The 22503-nt window shown below is 32.2% G+C and overlaps 2 protein-coding genes across 4 annotated transcripts in view; one reads left to right on the top strand and one right to left on the bottom strand.

The window, feature by feature from the left end:
- The window catches only part of Hel25E (ATP-dependent RNA helicase 25E), a 356959-nt gene that overhangs the window by 84642 nt on the left and 249814 nt on the right, over nucleotides 1-22503 (top strand). The gene's annotated exons all lie outside the window — the stretch shown is intronic.
- Nucleotides 17646-22503, bottom strand: part of Syt7 (Synaptotagmin 7) — a 59763-nt gene continuing 54905 nt past the window's right edge. For all 3 annotated transcript variants that reach the window (XM_080160737.1, XM_080160738.1, XM_080160740.1), the window contains one exon: nucleotides 17646-21203. In XM_080160737.1, coding sequence (XP_080016863.1) covers nucleotides 21182-21203 — 22 coding nt within the window. In that variant the 3' untranslated portion in view covers nucleotides 17646-21181. The remainder of the gene's footprint in view (nucleotides 21204-22503) is intronic.

Here is a 22503-nt window from a genome sequence, read left to right as displayed (position 1 = left end):
TCCTAAGTAAAGGCTTAGCAGTACCGCAAAACTTCGCAGGATTAGAAATTTTCGCAGGGGATAGATAAGACTTTATGGGGGGTGCTGGTTTCCACTTAGCTTTAGGAAGGATTGTACCAATTTTTTTTGTGAGTCACAAATATGTAGTATTATTTAGATATGTAGTTGACGACCTAACTTTCTTTTTTTGTAAACTTTCTAAATTTCGTCTTGCTTTTTACTTCAACTACATGATAAGTATATACAACACCAGACCTCCAGCAAATAAAAAACAAAGAAATTACCCAGCTGTCAAGTTAGCTATCCGCCTTAAAAAAATATATGCACCCTCCAATTTGCCGTACTTAAATGTGCGAAGGTGTTTGTTATTTCCGTTTGGTTAAAGGTATCACTGCTTGTCACAAAAGATTACAATAGTAAATTATTAGAGTTAGCTGTCATTTATATATTTAAAAATTTGATAGCAAAGACAACCGTACCCATCTCCAAACCTTAAATGTCTTTAGTTTTTAGATATAAAATGATTGGGAATAAGGTATATTTCCTGATAAGCAACCTAATCGATTCAGTGGTTACCTTACTTTAGCTTCATTCAGACTGTCGATTTATATCTTAATATTTGTATGTTTTGTATGTTTTTCTTTGCATTTACCTATCCTTGTACCACTACATATGCCATGCCTATTCTAATAGAAAATGGGATTGCATACAGAGTTGAAGAGATAGGAATAGTATATCAAAATTACAATCTTAACTGATGATTTAATTTTTCTATTGTAATATATATATTCCATTTTATTATAGAAATACAAATTCAAAGGGTAGAATTCAGGGACTAAAAATGTAAAGTAAGTCAACATCAAGTTGCCGTTTATTGAGAAAAATAATTTTGTAGGTCATTTTTTTCTAGTGGCAATTTCTATTGTGAAGTTTTGGTACCCTCTCCCAACATAATTATAAACCTTCCCAGAACCTATGAGAACATGAAACTACATTGTAAAGGAGAACCATATCGGTTCAGCGATTAGCAAGATCCTTCAGTTCAGACAGACACACACATACACATACAGATAGACATCCAGTTACTTTTATATAAGAATTAAGATTTGGCAAGGGACAATATTCAGACAATTTGCCTTTCCTTGTAGGAATGTAAAACATCAAGCAAATACTACTTTGGCAATGCATAAACTATTTGCTATATTTTAATGTTTTCAAACCTTCTCACGTTTTAAATGAGTATTATGCATTTCTGTGTATATATATTGAAGTATACTTGGGTAAAATAAAAAATACAAATTACCTATGTATAAATAAACGCTAATACATAATTCAAATTTAGTTTTTACATTTATTTTGATTGTATACTACGCTACCTCTGGAACTTTGTTTAAAGAGAAGCTTTTCTATGTTTGGGTTCTGTCTTATCGTTAATTAGATGAAGTTAGAAGTGTTCTACCGATTTCAAACTTTGCATGAGGATTTCTGTAACAGTTAGGTACGACGTAGAAGCGTTGGAACTCTATATTCTTTTATAAGTCCATATGTTCATTTATTCATTTAAAACTTGCTTATCTTTTTACTTTTTTGACAACAATTTTTATTTGATATAATTATCCTAAAGATTTGCCTTGTATCCTGTATTTAAGCAGGTATCTTGTTACGTTTTGGCACTCGATATAATATTGTGTTAATGTTCGTTTGTCCTACCGTCTTATTTTAGAGCTTCAATTTTATGGATGTTGTTATCCTTGTTTAACATATAAATATCTTTAGAGCTTCTAATTTGATGTAGAAGTCTGAAGACAAGATAAAAAAGATGTTGAAGATAATTAAAAATCTAATTTTGTCTAATTCTCATCTTCTTTTCGCCTTAGGAATTTATTCATATAAAACAGAAAGTTAACTTTTTGGAGAAAAGCCAAAAAATATTCTTCGAAACTTGTCAGTTACTCTCATTACCACACCAATAAGACAACTAACACTTTGATTGCACAGCTCTTGTTTGGAGATCCTAATTATGAACTAAATATTGTTCTCTCAAAGTGCCTTATTGAACTTTTTAACCATCCCCTCATTTTTTCAGAACTAGGTAGCCCCGCAGGGTTATGGCATAGGAAAAAACATATTCCTATTTATTTTCAATTTCTTTCAAAATATGGGAGGGGTTTTAGTGCTGGACAGGTATTTTGTGAGAAAGAATCAAAGAAATTTTTACATGGAATATGACAAGACATACTTTCCAGAGAGAGAGGGGATAATGGGCTGTTTATTTCACTAGTCTCTATTTTTGAGAGCTAGCTAAAATGTATGACCACCGTATGGAATTAATAGTACATTTGTATGTTCTAATACTCTTGGAGAGACAAGACATGTATCTTATTTTCCCATTTTTATATCAATATTTGATCGTGTTACGGAGCTCGAGATCTTAGATGAGAGCCAACCGCGGATATTGATCTTTAACCGCTACTTGCTGTTCGATAAATAAACAACCAGACTGATTTTAAATCTCTTTATTGAAAAGTGATGAAAACCATGGAACTAAAACAAAATAAAAACCATTAAATCAAGATATAATGGTACGAGAATCAGATAAAGCAAAAAATCATATCTTAATAACTCGACAGAACATAATACATTACTAATAATAAATGCACAGGTTAATACTCAAGTTTTTTCATAACAAGATAATACATTACGAATAATAAATGCACAAATTAAATGCTTAAGTCCTTTATAGACAAGGATTAAATAATTGCCGTTTTTAATCGTAATCGATCCAAATTTGCTAGGATATCTTCCTATTTAAAAACAGGAACGACCACTTTCATATTTCAAGGAAGCAGCTTATAGTGCCTAATAAAAAGAGACGTCATACATTACAAATGAACAATGATAGGTCAGTAAGCATTTTACCGATGGTCAATAACAATGTATACTAGCCTATAATTGGCCTTTTGTATTGTATGACGTCATCTTTTATTAGGCACTTTAAGCTGCTTCTATTTCAAGGAAAGACAACTCTAAAATAGCTAAATTAATAAATTGTTAACAACACTATGCTATTAATATTTTATCATACACTATTTAGGTTAAACTATTGAGAAATAAACTAATATTCTTCATTAAGTCGTATAGATACCAATGGTGGTGGAGTATAGGAGTGTTTACCCTGCTCAAACTTTGAAACCCTTCATTTTACCCCTTCAAAAATAAAATAAAATAAAAAATCATTAGATTACCCCCCTCAATCCTTTGAAACCCCTTTTAAACCATTTTTGTATTATTGTTTTTTTAGAATCATTGTCTAACTTCTTGATTAAATCTGTGTTTTCATTAGTTATCTAATTGCACTTTTTATTAGATGTGCGTAGAGTCTCTTTAATTGTCCGACTGCCTTTATAAAGACTTATTTACTAACCTTTTTTTGTGTAGAATTCTCTTTATTATCTAAATACCCTAAATTTTATAAGTATTTGAAAGTGAATTTTTAGCCGTATTTCTTAAGGGGATGAAGTCACTTTCTCCCCCCTCTTGCCCTTAACAAAAAATGCAAAAGAAAATTGCTTGATACATTCGGTTCACTAGTAGCCAAATACCTACGAAAAAAATACATTACTTCTGTATATAAGAGTGAATAGGGATAAAAAAGTAAAAAATAAATAAATGAAGTCTTCCTTTAACTCATTTTTGAAGACCTTAATTCTGTTTACCATTTCTATTGTTAATAAATGTTATATTAAACAAGTACATTTATGTTTATAACAAATTCAGCAATAGCAAATGGAATATTGATGCTTAGGGTTGCTGTTACAAAGGTTGGCAGTGACTGTGGGTTGCATAAGCTGAGTAAGGCTAAAGGTGGCTGAGCACTAGGGTTGATGCGGCTGACGGTGGCAGCGGCTGGATCAAGGGTTGACTTGTAGCGCATTCTTAGTGGGCAACTTTGAATTCCTGTAAGGCTCGCTGCGATCGAGCTGCTGAGCATAAAAAATTTGAGAGGAAAATAATATTAATCCTAAATGAAGGAAAACACAAGAACTAAAAAGACAGAAAGGAACAGTAGGGGGGGGGGGGGGGGTGTACAAAATAATATGAACACTTTTACATATGAGAATCATGTGAGGTTTATAGACCGACCAATAGAAAGATAATCATGAAATAGCTGTATAATTGATTAGCTAATGAATAACGGAATTAATGCGTAAATATTTTTTTACAGAAGCGATGCCCCTGTACAATGCATGATATTTCATAATTCCAAAATATATTTTAGTCCTTTCTAGCACTACGGCCAAAGAAAAGAGCAAATGTGTCGTAAATCTTTTTCAATTATTTATAATTAACATCTAGTATCTAACTTTCTTTGCCCAACTGTCTGTCTATTAGGCATAATATCAAGGCGGCTAATATAAGAACAGGTATACAAATATTATTTGTAAACATGAGAATATTTACCGTTTCTTTATTTCACTGTATCCACTGTTATGATTATTTTTATTTTTGGATCATGGAAAGAAAACAAAGTCATTCCTAAATTAGGACAGAAGTCACCTTCCTAGGAAGGACATAAGTAGCCTTCCTTAAGTGAGAATTTGTTAGATGAAGGGCATAACATGCCTCCCTTAACAAAGATTTTGCAAGATTGAGGACATAAGTAGCCTCCCTTCACCTCACAAAACCTAGCTTTTTGATTCTTCACATAGCAAAATCTTGCATAAAATTGGTTTTTGGTCCATCACATAGCAAAATATTGGAAAACTTAGCTTTTCTGTCCTTCACATAGCTAATTCTTGCAAAACATAGCAAATTCTTACAAAACATAGCAAATTCTTGCAAAACATAGCAAATTCTTACAAAACATAGCAAATTCTTGCAAAACATAGCAAATTCTTGGAAAACTTAGCTTTTCTGTCCTTCACATAGCTAATTCTTGCAAAACATAGCAAATTCTTACAAAACATAGCAAATTCTTGCAAAACATAGCAAATTCTTACAAAACATAGCAAATTCTTGCAAAACATAGCAAATTCTTGCAAAACATAGCAAATTCTTGGAAAACTTAGCTTTTCTGTCCTTCAAATAGCTAATTCTTGCAAAACATAGCAAATTCTTACAAAACATAGCAAATTCTTTCAAAACATAGCAAATTCTTGCAAAACATAGCAAATTCTTACAAAACATAGCAAATTCTTGCAAAACATAGCAAATTCTTGCAAAACATAGCAAATTCTTACAAAACATAGCAAATTCTTGCAAAACATAGCAAATTCTTGCAAAACATAGCAAATTCTTGGAAAACTTAGCTTTTCTGTCCTTCACATAGCTAATTCTTGCAAAACATAGCAAATTCTTACAAAACATAGCAAATTCTTACAAAACATAGCAAATTCTTGCAAAACATAGCAAATTCTTACAAAACATAGCAAATTCTTGCAAAACATAGCAAATTCTTACAAAACATAGCAAATTCTTACAAAACATAGCAAATTCTTGCAAAACATAGCAAATTCTTACAAAACATAGCAAATTCTTGCAAAACATAGCAAATTCTTGCAAAACATAGCAAATTCTTGGAAAACTTAGCTTTTCTGTCCTTCAAATAGCTAATTCTTGCAAAACATAGCAAATTCTTACAAAACATAGCAAATTCTTTCAAAACATAGCAAATTCTTGCAAAACATAGCAAATTCTTACAAAACATAGCAAATTCTTGCAAAACATAGCAAATTCTTACAAAACATAGCAAATTCTTGCAAAACATAGCAAATTCTTGCAAAACATAGCAAATTCTTACAAAACATAGCAAATTCTTGCAAAACATAGCAAATTCTTGCAAAACATAGCAAATTCTTGGAAAACTTAGCTTTTCTGTCCTTCACATAGCTAATTCTTGCAAAACATAGCAAATTCTTACAAAACATAGCAAATTCTTACAAAACATAGCAAATTCTTGCAAAACATAGCAAATTCTTACAAAACATAGCAAATTCTTGCAAAACATAGCAAATTCTTACAAAACATAGCAAATTCTTACAAAACATAGCAAATTCTTGCAAAACATAGCAATTTCTTGCAAAACATAGCAAATTCTTGGAAAACTTAGCTTTTCTGTCCTTCACATAGCTAATTCTTGCAAAACATAGCAAATTCTTGCAAAACATAGCAAATTCTTACAAAACATAGCAAATTCTTGCAAAACATAGCAAATTCTTGGAAAACTTAGCTTTTCTGTCCTTCACATAGCAAATTCTTGCAAAACATAGCAAATTCTTGCAAAACATAGCAAATTCTTGCAAAACATAGCAAATTCTTGCAATAGGGGTCCCAAACTCAAAAACAAATTTTCAGCGCGATCCGACCACCGGTTCTTGAGATACGGTGACCTGGTGTCCTTGTTACTGACGGTAAGATTTGGGAAATGGTTCGAATCCTTAGTAAATTTGGCTAAGTCCAAATATTTTTTGACACTTAGAATATTTTTGACCTGGTGTCCTCTCAGTAGGTACGCTTGGTGTCACCTTGGTATTTTTTCTTCAAAAATTTGACTAAGTGTCAAAATATTTTTGGACTTAGCCAAATTTACTAAGGATTCGAACCATTTCCCAAATCTTACCATCAGTACCAAGGACACCAGGTCACCGTATCTCAAGAACCGGTGGTCGGATCGCGCTGAAAATTCGTTTTTGAGTTTGGGACTCTTATTGCAAGAATTTGCTATGTTTTGTAAGAATTTGCTATGTTTTGCAAGAATTTGCTATGTTTTGTAAGAATTTGCTATGTTTTGCAAGAATTTGCTATGTGAAGGACAGAAAAGCTAAGTTTTCCAAGAATTTGCTATGTTTTGCAAGAATTAGCTATGTGAAGGACAGAAAAGCTAAGTTTTCCAAGAATTTGCTATTTTTTGCAAGAATTTGCTATGTTTTGTAAGAATATGCTATGTTTTGCAAGAATTAGCTATGTGAAGGACAGAAAAGCTAAGTTTTCCAAGAATTTGCTATGTTTTGCAAGAATTAGCTATGTGAAGGACAGAAAAGCTAAGTTTTCCAAGAATTTGCTATGTTTTGCAAGAATTTGCTATGTTTTGCAAGAATTTGCTATGTTTTGCAAGAATTTGCTATGTTTTGTAAGAATTTGCAATGTTTTGCAAGAATTTGCTATGTGAAGGACAGAAAAGCTAAGTTTTCCAAGAATTTGCTATGTTTTGCAAGAATTTGCTATGTTTTGCAAGAATTTGCTATGTTTTGAAAGAATTTGCTATGTTTTGCAAGAATTTGCTATGTTTTGTAAGAATTTGCTATGTTTTGCAAGAATTAGCTATGTGAAGGACAGAAAAGCTAAGTTTTCCAAGAATTTGCTATGTTTTGCAAGAATTAGCTATGTGAAGGACAGAAAAGCTAAGTTTTTTAAGAATTTGCTATGTTTTGCAAGAATTTGCTATGTTTTGCAAGAATTTGCTATGTTTTGCAAGAATTTGCTATGTTTTGCAAGAATTTGCTATGTTTTGTAAGAATTTGCTATGTTTTGCAAGAATTAGCTATGTGAAGGACAGAAAAGCTAAGTTTTCCAAGAATTTGCTATGTTTTGCAAGAATTTGCTATGTTTTGCAAGAATTTGCTATGTTTTGCAAGAGTTTGCTATGTTTTGCAAGAATTTGCTATGTTTTGCAAGGATTTGCTATGTTTTGTAAGAATTTGCAATGTTTTGCAAGAATTTGCTATGTTTTGTAAGAATTTGCTATGTTTTGCAAGAATTAGCTATTTGAAGGACAGAAAAGCTAAGTTTTCCAAGAATTTGCTATGTTTTGCAAGAATTTGCTATGTTTTGCAAGAATTTGCTATGTTTTGCCAGAATTTGCTATGTTTTTCAAGAATTTGCTATGTTTTGCAAGAATTTGCTATGTTTTGCAAGAATTTGCTATGTTTTGCAAGAATTTGCTATGTTTTGCAAGAATTTGCTATGTTTTGTAAGAATTTGCTATATTTTGCAAGAATTTGCTATGTGAAGGACAGAAAAGCTAAGTTTTCCAAGAATTTGCTATGTTTTGCAAGAATTTGCTATGTTTTGCAAGAATTTGCTATGTTTTGAAAGAATTTGCTATGTTTTGCAAGAATTTGCTATGTTTTGTAAGAATTTGCTATGTTTTGCAAGAATTAGCTATGTGAAGGACAGAAAAGCTAAGTTTTCCAAGAATTTGCTATGTTTTGCAAGAATTCTTGCAAATCATAGCAAAGTCTTGCAAAACATAGCAAATTCTAGCAACACATAGCAAATTCTTGCAAAACATAGCAAATTCTTGCAAAACATAGCAAATTCTTGGAAAACTTAGCTTTTCTGTCCTTCACATAGCAAATTCTTGCAAAATATAGCAAATTCTTACAAAACATAGCAAATTCTTGCAAAACATAGCAAATTCTTGCAAAACATAGCAAATTCTTGCAAAACATAGCAAATTCTTGCAAAACATAGCAAATTCTTGCAAAACATAGCAAATTCTTGCAAAACATAGCAAATTCTTGGAAAACTTAGCTTTTCTGTCCTTCACATAGCAAATTCTTGCAAAACATAGCAAATTCTTGAAAAACATAGCAAATTCTGGCAAAACATAGCAAATTCTTGCAAAACATAGCAAATTCTTGCAAAACATAGCAAATTCTTGGAAAACTTAGCTTTTCTGTCCTTCAAATAGCTAATTCTTGCAAAACATAGCAAATTCTTACAAAACATAGCAAATTCTTGCAAAACATTGCAAATTCTTACAAAACATAGCAAATCCTTGCAAAACATAGCAAATTCTTGCAAAACATAGCAAACTCTTGCAAAACATTGCAAATTCTTGCAAAACATAGCAAATTCTTGCAAAACATAGCAAATTCTTGGAAAACTTAGCTTTTCTGTCCTTCACATAGCTAATTCTTGCAAAACATAGCAAATTCTTACAAAACATAGCAAATTCTTGCAAAACATAGCAAATTCTTTCAAAACATAGCAAATTCTTGCAAAACATAGCAAATTCTTGCAAAACATAGCAAATTCTTGGAAAACTTAGCTTTTCTGTCCTTCACATAGCAAATTCTTGCAAAATATAGCAAATTCTTACAAAACATAGCAAATTCTTGCAAAACATAGCAAATTCTTGCAAAACATAGCAAATTCTTGCAAAACATAGCAAATTCTTGCAAAACATAGCAAATTCTTGCAAAACATAGCAAATTCTTGCAAAACATAGCAAATTCTTGGAAAACTTAGCTTTTCTGTCCTTCACATAGCAAATTCTTGCAAAACATAGCAAATTCTTGAAAAACATAGCAAATTCTGGCAAAACATAGCAAATTCTTGCAAAACATAGCAAATTCTTGCAAAACATAGCAAATTCTTGGAAAACTTAGCTTTTCTGTCCTTCAAATAGCTAATTCTTGCAAAACATAGCAAATTCTTACAAAACATAGCAAATTCTTGCAAAACATTGCAAATTCTTACAAAACATAGCAAATCCTTGCAAAACATAGCAAATTCTTGCAAAACATAGCAAACTCTTGCAAAACATAGCAAATTCTTGCAAAACATAGCAAATTCTTGCAAAACATAGCAAATTCTTGGAAAACTTAGCTTTTCTGTCCTTCACATAGCTAATTCTTGCAAAACATAGCAAATTCTTACAAAACATAGCAAATTCTTGCAAAACATAGCAAATTCTTGCAAAACATAGCAAATTCTTGCAAAACATAGCAAATTCTTGCAAAACATAGCAAATTCTTAAAAAACTTAGCTTTTCTGTCCTTCACATAGCTAATTCTTGCAAAACATAGCAAATTCTTGGAAAACTTAGCTTTTCTGTCCTTCACATAGCTAATTCTTGCAAAACATAGCAAATTCTTACAAAACATAGCAAATTCTTGCAAAACATAGCAAATTCTTTCAAAACATAGCAAATTCTTGCAAAACATAGCAAATTCTTGCAAAACATAGCAAATTCTTGGAAAACTTAGCTTTTCTGTCCTTCACATAGCAAATTCTTGCAAAACATTGCAAATTCTTACAAAACACAGCAAATTCTTGCAAAACATAGCAAATTCTTGCAAAACATAGCAAATTCTTGCAAAACATAGCAAATTCTTGGAAAACTTAGCTTTTCTGTCCTTCACATAGCTAATTCTTGCAAAACATAGCAAATTCTTGGAAAACTTAGCTTTTCTGTCCTTCACATAGCTAATTCTTGCAAAACATAGCATATTCTTACAAAACATAGCAAATTCTTGCAAAAAATAGCAAATTCTTGGAAAACTTAGCTTTTCTGTCCTTCACATAGCTAATTCTTGCAAAACATAGCAAATTCTTGGAAAACTTAGCTTTTCTGTCCTTCACATAGCAAATTCTTGCAAAACATAGCAAATTCTTACAAAACATAGCAAATTCTTGCAAAACATAGCAAATTCTTACAAAACATAGCAAATTCTTGCAATAAGAGTCCCAAACTCAAAAACGAATTTTCAGCGCGATCCGACCACCGGTTCTTGAGATACGGTGACCTGGTGTCCTTGGTACTGATGGTAAGATTTGGGAAATGGTTCGAATCCTTAGTAAATTTGGCTAAGTCCAAAAATATTTTGACACTTAGTCAAATTTTTGAAGAAAAAATACCAAGGTGACACCAAGCGTACCTACTGAGAGGACACCAGGTCAAAAATATTCTAAGTGTCAAAAAATATTTGGACTTAGCCAAATTTACTAAGGATTCGAACCATTTCCCAAATCTTACCGTCAGTAACAAGGACACCAGGTCACCGTATCTCAAGAACCGGTGGTCGGATCGCGCTGAAAATTTGTTTTTGAGTTTGGGACCCCTATTGCAAGAATTTGCTATGTTTTGCAAGAATTTGCTATGTTTTGCAAGAATTTGCTATGTTTTGCAAGAATTTGCTATGTGAAGGACAGAAAAGCTAAGTTTTCCAAGAATTTGCTATGTTTTGCAAGAATTTGCTATGTTTTGTAAGAATTTGCTATGTTTTGCAAGAATTTGCTATGTTTTGCAAGAATTAGCTATGTGAAGGACAGAAAAGCTAAGTTTTCCAAGAATTTGCTATGTTTTGCAAGAAATTGCTATGTTTTGCAAGAATTTGCTATGTTTTGTAAGAATTTGCTATGTTTTGTAAGAATTTGCTATGTTTTGCAAGAATTTGCTATGTTTTGTAAGAATTTGCTATGTTTTGCAAGAATTTGCTATGTTTTGTAAGAATTTGCTATGTTTTGTAAGAATTTGCTATGTTTTGCAAGAATTAGCTATGTGAAGGACAGAAAAGCAAAGTTTTCCAAGAATTTGCTATGTTTTGCAAGAATTTGCTATGTTTTGCAAGAATTTGCTATGTTTTGTAAGAATTTGCTATGTTTTGCAAGAATTTGCTATGTTTTGCAAGAATTTGAAGACAATGACATCAGTTAAGAAAGCCTTGTATGCAATATCTGTTTGTATGTTTTTCTATCAAACAGCTAAAGCATTTATCAAGTATTTTGAATCTCCTACAGTTATTCAAACCAGAGAAGGTTTGTTGTCTGACAATAATTATATCAAACCTAGGTAGGCATTGATTTTAAAAGTTTCAATATACTGGGAAAATGGCAATTATTTACAATATATTTTACAGTTAGGAGGATTAATCTAGTTTCTTAGAAGTAGAAATAGTATCTTGAATTACCACATAGTCTCATTAATAAGAGGATATGTCTACTACTATAAAACTGGGTTGAATCTCCTAACTGACTTCAACAGCTGGAGTTATAGTTCTAATCGTAAAAATATATCTTATTCTTTTTAATACACCTATATTTAACAGAATATTTGTTTGTCCTGGTGAAAAAGATATCAACAATACAAAAGCTAAAGCATTAGGCTATGGCTGGGTCATGGACTTGTATGTTGGACAGAACTCATATAACAAAGATGCTTTTGTCTGGAATGGAAACCAAAACATGACTTGGTCTCAACTAAATGATCATCTTTTTGAAGCTCAAGCAAACTTTGGGTCTGATTTTGAGTACTGGTTGTTGGAAAATTCAACAAAGAAAAAGATAAACATGCTTTTACCATTTTCATCCTGTATAGAAATTGTTAACTACAAGCAGATACTTGGTGTAGGATCAACAAACCACTCAATCAATATAATTTTGGAAGACCCATTTCGATATTTAAAGTATCGGGTTCTTAAAAGTGCCATGTTTGGTGAATATATGGAGGTTGAAAAGTTTGCAGATCCCCAGATTAAACCAGTTGATTCATATTTTACAATATACACAATAGTGAAGAATGAAAGGCCTGAAAAAGGTTTCTGCACTGTGTATTCATCCCCTGATGGTTTCAGTAAATGTGTTCAGGTATTATTCATTAAAGTAATACTTTAGATAATGATAAAATAAATTCATTATAAACATTTATCATTTAAGATTGTTGAATTTACTCTTTATTACTTTCAATTAGAGTAAAGTTGTTAAAAATTCGATTGAAATAAAAGTCTAATGAACTAGGAATATATTCAAAGATTATTTCTTTTTTTGGACAATTGTCTATGATATGATATGATATGATATGATACATGTTTATCAGTATGGCTCTGAACTTGTTTTATTCCTGCAAAAAATATAGGATTCAAATACTTGAAGGAATTATTTTCTCTATATTAACTCAGAGAACAGTTGTTCAACATTCAATTGAAAGGATAGGCTGCATATTACCTTGGATTCCTTCAACAAGTTCTGAAGATGAGAATAAGAGGTGTGCTCTAGTTCACACTTTTGATAATGAAGAAAAGGTATGATTTAAAATTCTCATATATCAAAGGAAACAAGATGTGTTTAATTGCAACCGAGATTTCCTAATTGAAAATCAAATTTAGATGAAAAAAGCAAAAGCAGAACTTATGGAATTTGCAGAGAAAATTTGGTTCCTAAGTGAAGCTGAATATGATTTTGGAAATTGTCTACAACCTTGTACTTCTGTAGAATATTCTACTAAACTAGTTTCAAGACAAAGGCATTGAAATTTTACTTTACCAAAGTATTTTATTTTACTATCCCAAATAATAATCACAAAAAAACTGATAAGTAACAAAGTTAATTCATAATTTGGGTATGTCTTGACCACTTCATTTTTTGTTTGTTTGTGTAACCATTGGTAGCCATGGTAGCCATTTGCATAGTACATTTATAATTTAGGCATATCTTAATGTCAGTCATTCTACCACTTCATACAACAAAAGTCCTTTATAGTAAGTTGTTATACAGGATGAAAAAAAAACAAATATTAGCTTAGGGTACAAAATAACTAAATAAAGTGCACTCTCTATACAGCGCAGCAGACAGTTTAATTGCTGTGCTATTTTTGGACCTAACAGCTGTTGTTATGATGTTGCTTTAAGTAATTAAAATTTTGAACTGAACACAGGTTTCAAGGAACAATAAATTGGATAAATTTGTCATTTATGGATAAAATTAAGATTAATGATTACACAAGCAGGTAATTTCAATTACCATCTTTTAAGTTTAGATGTTAGAGAAAAGGCAATATTATCCATTTTCTCATGTCAAATAAAATAAGATTGTTAAACCCTTTTTTAAAGTTATGATGAATTTTCACTTCTTGTTGAGATTGGGAGCTCACTTGGACTCTGGACTGGTTTATTTATTGTCACACTGTTTGATCTCTGTGTTGAAATGGCACTAAAATTTTTTAGCCTTAAACTTAATACATTTATCAGATAAAATGCTAATAAATTATATATACACCTAATATATAGATGTTTAAAATTTGTCATGATTCATTCTCAGTTAAAATTCAACATCCATCATAAGTAGCGAGGCTCAAAAATGATGAAAGGATACCGGGAAAAATTTTAATATAGAGCAGTGTCATACAATAAACATTAAACTTTATAAAATAGGGAAATCACGAAACCTTTGAAATCACAAAACCTTTAAAATCACGCAACCTTTAAAATTATGATAACTTAAAAATCTAGGAATCGATCTAGCACCGCAATTAATAGACAAATCTTAATGAAACTTGATGGAAAAATTTTGAATAAGAGCATATTCAATCCCTTATAATTTTAGCCGTCAATCCTGAATAGGAATAGAGAAAATCGCGAAAACCTAAAAATCTAGTAATCGATCTAGCACCCCAATTTATAGACAAATCTGAATAAAACTTGGTGAAAATATGTAGAATGTAAAATTTCAGCACTCTATCTTGAAAAGGAGTTAAGAAAATCATGAAAACGTAAAATCTATGGCCCGATCTAGCACCCCAAATAACAGACAGACAGACAAATCAATGTTTATATTAGACGTGCAAATATAATGGGAATCTTAACTAGAAATTTCAGCTGTCTAATTGGAATAGGAGCCGAGAAAATCACGTTTCCCCCATAGAGTTACGGACTGACTAACTGACTGGCGGACGGATTGACTGACGGACAGACATAGTGAATTATAGAGTAGCTTTGCATATTCATGAAGCAAGAAAATTTTATAATGACAATTTTGTTGTAATTATTTTTTTAAAATGTAAAGAAAATATATATTTACATAGAATGCTTAAACATAGTTTTTGAATTCAACTACTTTTCTACAATATTTGTATTTTGAACTATACTTGGATGATTTATCTAATAATGATGTTATTTATAAACAATTTGTTAAGAATAAATGTACTTTACTACACCCGGAAAATATTTTTTTGATTAAATAAAAAGTTCAAGAAACACATTTTATCTCTTTATCATACTGGATTTTTAAATGGTTATAAAACTCTTTACGTTGTAAAATAAATCCTGCACTATGATCTAAATTTTTTTTTAGAGTTTAAGTAAAAAGAATTTTGTGTGTTTGTTTATTGAATGTATGTACTGTGAAAGATTGAATGAAATTGAATGTGTAAGTGCTATGACGTTTTAGTGCAATTAACCCTACAACACTTTTTTCATTCAGGTTTTGTAACTCAGTAATCAAGTTAATGGTAATCCCTTAGAGGCACAAGCACCATATAGAAAAAGTAAATGATTAGTTTTTAAAAAGCGGTGGTTTAATTATTGCTTGGTAGCCACAAACTAGCTACCTACAAACTTTTTTATTGTAACTAACAATAAAAACTTTTTTTAATAAATTTTTACCACACTGAACTGCAACATTTTTAGTTAAATCTTTAACTTTTTAACTTTATTGAAGCGCAGTACTTTATAATCTCATCACTTTAATTCTATTAAGGGGGGGGGGGGTTACTTTTCCAACTTTTTGTTCGATTTTGTGAAAATAGACCTTCTAAGTATTACTCATGTCAAGTTTCATAAAGAAATTCGGATTCTAAGTGCCATTTGGGCATTGATTACGAGATGGTTGCATTACCACCAACCCCCCCCCCCCCGCTTAGTTTTGCAGAAAAATTTGTCACAAATTCTGCATTGGATACTGATGACCTACTAACCTTTAAGAGGAAAAGGGAAGTAGATTATTACACTGCCTTTGTCCTTTACCTTATTGATAGTTTGTGTGATATTGTTAGTATACAGGGTGGGGCAAATAAGACCGGACAAACTTTAAACGGCCATAGCGCCAAAACTACTTGACCCATCAAGACGTTTGACACCACTATAAAAAGCTTAGGTAATTACCTTTTAGCACAAACAAATCTTTAGACTAAGATGGGCTCGTACTCCGAGCTGGCCGCGCTTATGTTCAACAAGGCAGATTCGAAATGCGCCGGTGGAATAATCTGGATTTTCGACTAGGGCCCACTAAATCGAATCTCAGCCCATCTGTAGATAAGGTAGAGTTATGCAATTTGCTGGGGATACTGTTAGACATAAGTAATACACTAGAAAAGACTAGAGCTCTCTATCTAAAGTGGCTTGGCTGTAGTACTCCGGCAAAGTGAAACGTGGCAGATTTAAAGATGTCAAAAATTGTGTGAAATCGTGAAAATTTCTCGGTTCTCGACGTTAGAGACCCATATTGAACTTAAAAACTCATTTTAGACTATGAATTGCGCTGACAACCCTAGCTGAATCTTCATGCCATTTCCAAAAAGGTATAGAACGTCGTTCCAGCTCACCTGTGGTCCAAATAAGAGCCTCCGTGTCAAAGGGTAGCGTTAAAGTTGGGTGAATTTGGATCCTGCGGTTACTCACGTTCCTAAGGAAATGGGGGCTCCCAGCAGCCCGATCTTAATTCAATGGACTTTTGGGCCTGGGGCTACTTTAAAGCATGAACCAATAGACGTGCCTATACAACAAAGACCTCCCTCATTTCCACCATCAAGGAGAAATTCGCCAGCTTGGACAGGGACATGGTGACCAGAGCCTGCGGGCGGTTCAGGGGGCGGGTGAAGGCGGTGATTGAGGCTGGCGGCGATTTTATTGAATAATCTAATAGTCATATACCTATTTTGCTTGCCAGTTTTTAAAATTCAATAAAATCTTTAAAATTGACGATTTTATGTTAATTTGTTTAGAAGTTAGAATTTGTCCGGTCTTATTTGCCCCACCCTGTATATTGGAATGTACTCTTTCTTTTTCAACACAATGCACATAAATCTGTTCTTTTTCTACAGAGACAAGAAAATTTGTTTTGAAAACAATGACAATTTAATTATAAAATGCATGCTTTGCTACTGTCACTAAGCGACTAAATATGGAACAGTTGCCATACAAAAATCCACGCTAGTGAGGTAAAAACTATAAATCTTGAGTATTACTTCATATGTTTGTTGTCAAACACCCTAGAATAAGAAACATAAAAAAAGAAAGAATTTGACAATTACATAGTTTAGGGTAAGATTGATTAATCGGCCAGTATCCTTTCTCTGTATTCCTGGATAATCAAGAAAGAAAAGATTTTCTTATGCTCTAATAATAAGCTCAGAACACTTCAACTTTAAGTGCAGAGTCATAAAGCACTCTGTGCTCATAGACAACTAAACTTGAAGGTTCTTCCCAAAACAATTCAAATCGCATTACTTTAGAAGTTTTGAAAGTTTATATCTTTCAAGAAGGAGCAGATAGGATTTTAAATTAAACAGAGTATGATTCTTTATTCAAAAGTTTATATAGAACAGCTGGGGTGTTTGTTTTTGTGTGGAAAGTAACTTATCTGTCCAGAATTATAGAGCCATAGAGAAAGATAAAATAGAGAAACCCAAGAAATAATTCATTTTTGTAGTAAAGCTCACTATAACAAAAGCTAATCTGTAGAGCAAAATATAAAGAAAAAAGACATTATATCAATTGGCTTTTATGGAAGGCGTAATCCTTGTTTTTTTCATGTGAAAAGAATGCATCAAACAATCAGAAAATAACCAATTTATCTCTGATACTTATTCCTCATTTTAAGAAGCGCAGATTATCTACAATTTCAACGTCAAGTTCATGAAACAGCTATTAAGAAATATTAAAAACTCAAAGAATGTTTACATTCTTAATTTTGAAATAGTTGAAATATAACAGAAGGGTTGAGGATGTAAGTTTTTCATATGTTTGTTTATGACTTAAGGGTACTTTGTAGCACCAAAAAAGGGTCATTTTAGTGAGATACAGTAAGACACAGTTCTGAGTAAAACGAAGTTTTATAGAACACGCTAAAATATTAGAAAAATAAGATTACAGTTAATAAAACATTTATTATCTAAAATCTAAACAGTCAGCTAAATATCTGTATAATGTATACTTACGTACATAAAATATAAATTACAGAGGTCGTTTCTATACAAATTAGAATCGGCGATATCATCAAGGAATCACAAAAATTGTTTTTGTAAAAAATCTGAAAAATATTACCTTACTTTTTCGCTTTAAAAAAGAAAATGATTTTGTGATTCTTTAATTCTAAAGAGTTTTTTAGCAACTCGCCTTTGATTTCTTCACTTTGAATAGTTATTTATCGCATAGTATTATAGACAACTTTTCGCGATTATTTAAAAAATTAAAAGAATAAAAACCAGTTTTGTTAGCACGAGGAGCTAAGGGCCCAGACTAACAAAACTGGAATTAATATCATGTTTTTTTATTTTATAATCAGTGGAAAATTGTCTGTAATATGATGCTATTGATTTTTCAGTATGGCTAGGAACTGTTTCTGATCCAGGGGACATATGTATATTGGTTTCCAAGCCAAACTGGAAAATATTTTTCTCCTAGCAAAATAAGTTTAGTTCGAATTACTTTTTTTATCACTTTTACCTTTCAAAATATCAGCTTTTTTCTTTCGATAAGGCTATTTTTTTTAATGACTAAAACATTATAAGACAACAAAATTTTTATAATTCAATTCTTTTTTTATAAAATATTGTGATATTTTCTGCAAAATAAAATAAAAATCTATAAAGTCTTTTTATTTATAATGTTAAAAAAACGAAGCTTTTACATTTTAAAGTCATTCGCTACGTCGGTAAGTTCTGGCTTGTTAAAATCGTCTGATCGATTTTTAAATAATTTATGCAGATTCCTTCAACACAATGAGGTATGAGTTTATAAAGTCATTAGGTTTAAAGTTTAGTAATTTTATATGAAATTTTCTGAATTTACCAAAAATTTATGTACCAGCGTAATTTACAGCCATATGCCCTCCATCCATTGATCTTCGCTTTATGAATTATGTCTTGCTTGCTATTTTATTAAGTTTAAAACATCAAATAACAATGGATAAATAACAGTACAACGGATTATGGAAACATATAAAATTTTCAAATCTTTCAATTTGAATTTCATATAAATTCTAAACTTAAAATTTATATTGTACATAAAATTAAATTTTATAAATGTTCGTTAAACTAAATATCATTAAACTTATGTACAAATTATATAATTATTATGTAATTTTATTCTTAACAATTTAGTTTTAATTTAGTTTACAATTAAAGGACGAATTCATATGATATGTTTCTAAAAGCGAAGCTTTTCTATAATTAGGGTCGGTCCGTACGTCCGTAATGTTTAGCTCTTTTCGTTAATTTTGCATGTTAGAACTGTCCTATCGATTTGAAACTTTGATTGGTTATTTCTGTAGTAGTTAGGTACGAATTAGAAAGTGTATCAACTCTATAATCGTTAAAAAATTATAATTGTACGTCCATTTTAAAAATGTTGATTTTTAAGTTTTTTTAACAACAAATTTCTATGTTTTATAATTATCCGATTATCCTGATTTTTGGAATACTGATTCCTAGGACAAAAAAGTATATTGTAATACACGAAGCATCTCTATAATCAAGTCCTAAAAATGTATGCCCTTAAACATTATCCTGTATTTAAGCATTTCTAAATCAAATTTACTTAAAATTATGTTTCGGACATTTATATATTTATATTTGATAATTCAGATTTGACCTTCTATAAGTGTTAATGTTCGTTTGTCTTACCATGTCAGAGCTTCGCTTTTATGGATGTTTTCTTCCTTGTTTGAGAAGGAATTTAACTACATTTTTTTATTACATAATATTTGTAATAGTTATTTATCTATCGAATTATAAGCAGCTTTCCTCAAATACTAAAATAGAAAATCATAAGATTAAAACCATTTTTGTTAGCCTTGAGGAACCGAAGGCCAGGGCTATTAAAACTGGCAATAATTTTAATTAAATATTCGTGGAAAACTGTCTGTACTGCGATACTTTACATGATTTTTCATTATAACCGAGAACCGGTTCTAATCCAGCGGTTTCGAAGCATTTCTGGATATGCAATAAATGTTTTTCAATTTGTTTTTTTTTAATATTTTATGAATTTTACTGGAGTCATGTATATTTGATCTATTTTATTATTTTTTTAACAATTTTTACTTTAGATGATATAATTTCAGCAGCTATAAAACATTAAAGTTATCAATAAATACATCTAAACTTTGACTATACAAAAATATATAAATTTTGGACTGATTCGAAATATAAAAAAAGTTAATTTTAATTACTTTATAGGCTGTTAAGTCAAAGAGATATCATTTAGACATTATTATTAAAATCAGCAGTTCAAGTCCAGCATAAATTGGAGGATAACCAAGACTCTGTGATACACAGGGAGCTAGAGAAAACTCGTTTTAGACGAATATACATTCGCTAAGAGCTTTATTGAGTCTTAGTTATAATTACTTACAATGGCGAAAGTACACAGGGCCCGGGATGTAAACCTTTAGAGGTATGAATCTTAATGGGGATGTTGATTGTTGACACAACTCCACTACTTCTGCATCATTTTGATTACAAGCCTTTTAATGCTAGTACATTTTATGTAAAAACGCTCACCGCTACCAGCCTGTAGAGTTCAGAAAAAAAACTTTTTTATATCGCAGATAACATTTTTTTTCATCTTTTATCGTATACATTTACAACTAATAGGAATAATTTTGATCAATTAACGCAAAGGTTTGATTAAATATATCTGGGGGTAACAGAAATATTGGCAGCATCCCTCCAACTGTTAGTGGATCACAAACAAACTTTTTGATGTACTTGTTTTATGTTAGGTTAGATTAGATAGTGTCAGGCAAGCCCTGCTGGGTTAGAAGCTCCCCGCAGAGATTAGAAACAGATTATAATTAAAGAAATTGAGGGAGGATACTTGTGCTCCATTAAGCAATAGGAGGGTTTTTACCAAAATATCCTTAAAGACTAACAAAATAAGCAAACCTTACTAATAAAAATATAGGACAATGAACGCTTAATTTACTCCTTAATTAATTAAATATTTACTTGCAATTGCCTACTCTCTCCCTCATTAAAAAAAGGAAGATTTTTTAAATTTGTTTTGCATTTCAAATGCTTTTGTTAGGTCAAAGTGTTTAAAATTCTAGTTTTAAGTTAAATATAAATATCTATTTATGTAACACACTTTTTAAAAATATTAAAAAAGATAATTTTGGTACATTTCCATAAAATAAATTTTTACTTTATATATGTAATCTCTTTTATTCGCGTTGTTAATATGTAGATTAGGCATTATTACAAAATACTGTATATTATGTATCTTTTTATATCAAACGTACATATAAAAGGTTTTGATATATTTTAGAATCTTTTTATGATAGATTGTTTTTGAAATATCTTTTTAATGCCCCATAGAATTATGAAGTAAGTATGTATTTTTTTACACAAATAGTAAGGTATTTTTAACGTATGATGTCACTTTCAATTATCTTAATTACTTCAAGACTCTCCTGGTTTCAACCTTAATAACAAATTTATATTTTTATACATTATAAATATATGTAAAGATAAATAGATAGATAAAAAGATAGAAAAATATATAGGTAGATATGTGGTAAGCCGAACGTTTCAGCTCACAGGGTTGCGAGTTCGAGTCCAACGAGCCTTAGCCTTGAATTATTCTACCAAAAACAAACTAGCAGGATTTAGTCATACAGAAATTATATATTTAACTGAATAATATTTACAATGAATGTTTACTATTTATATACAACAGATTATAACAATGGTTAGGTTTGAAGGGGGTGTGGGGACACAAGGGCTTAGCCCCACGGCGGTAGACAGGCTGCGGGGGCAGCCGTGGTAAAAGGGGAGGCAGCGCCTCCCGGTTATATAATTGCGTGAGGGGCGCGTGATAGCTGCGTGTTTGTGCCCCTCCCCATATTTAGGCAGGCCAGTTTGACCGCTGGATAGCGGGGTCACCGTCGGTCATGAGGTGAATGGTGATATAATGGGGATTAGTGCAGAGGGCTTGTTATGATAAGTCACTGCATAGCAATTCTGTAAACTGCCCGTCCGTCTGGTTCTCTTCTACTGGGTCACGATCCTGGCCGCTAGGCTGTGGGGCGGCTGCGGCTGGCTGGTACACTGGGAACTGCCCTGGGTCACTAGCTGGCGGCGCCGCAGCTCCGACAGGCAGCTCGGTGGCCTCCTCGTCGCCGTCCAGGTCGCCTTGAATGTCTGTTGGAATCTGATGGGCAGTTACATCTCCAGTGTATTTGCGCAGTCGGCCTACATGCGCGGTGACTTCCGAGATCCTGGCTGTTGGAGAGGCAGGCTTGATGACATAATGGACGTCTGTAGCTTGCCGCACTATCTTCCAGGGGCCAGTCCACCTCTTGGTAATCTTGGCTGCCTTCCCTGGCACCAGGCGGGGGGCCAGGTACCAGACCAAGTCTCCAACCTCGTACTTGGCCGTGCCTTCGTAGGCGGCCGCGCTCCTCCGGATGGTTCCCTCCTCTCGCTGCTGGATGGCGTCATACACGGCATGGTAGCGTTGCAGGAGAGCTTGGACGTTGGCTGGAACCGAGGCATACTCTGTGTCTGGTAGCCGGAGCACCATGTCCACCGGAAGTTTGGCCTCTCTCCCAAAGTAGGCCAGGAACGGGGTCACGCCCGTGGATCTGCAGGCCTTGGTGTTGTAGGCGAAGGCAATGGCAGGCAAGTGTGGCTCCCAGTTGTTGTCGTCTCTGTCTAGGAACAGACGCATGCCTGTGTTGAGCGTCCGATGGAACCTCTCCACTCGGTTGGACTGCGGGTTG

This window comes from Acartia tonsa, chromosome 5 (genome assembly GCF_053477335.1).
Source record: "Acartia tonsa isolate MP-2025a chromosome 5, ASM5347733v1, whole genome shotgun sequence".
NCBI lineage: Eukaryota > Metazoa > Arthropoda > Copepoda > Calanoida > Acartiidae > Acartia > Acartia tonsa.
Note: the sequence above shows the minus strand (reverse complement) of the source record. Positions and strands in the feature narration are given on the sequence as shown.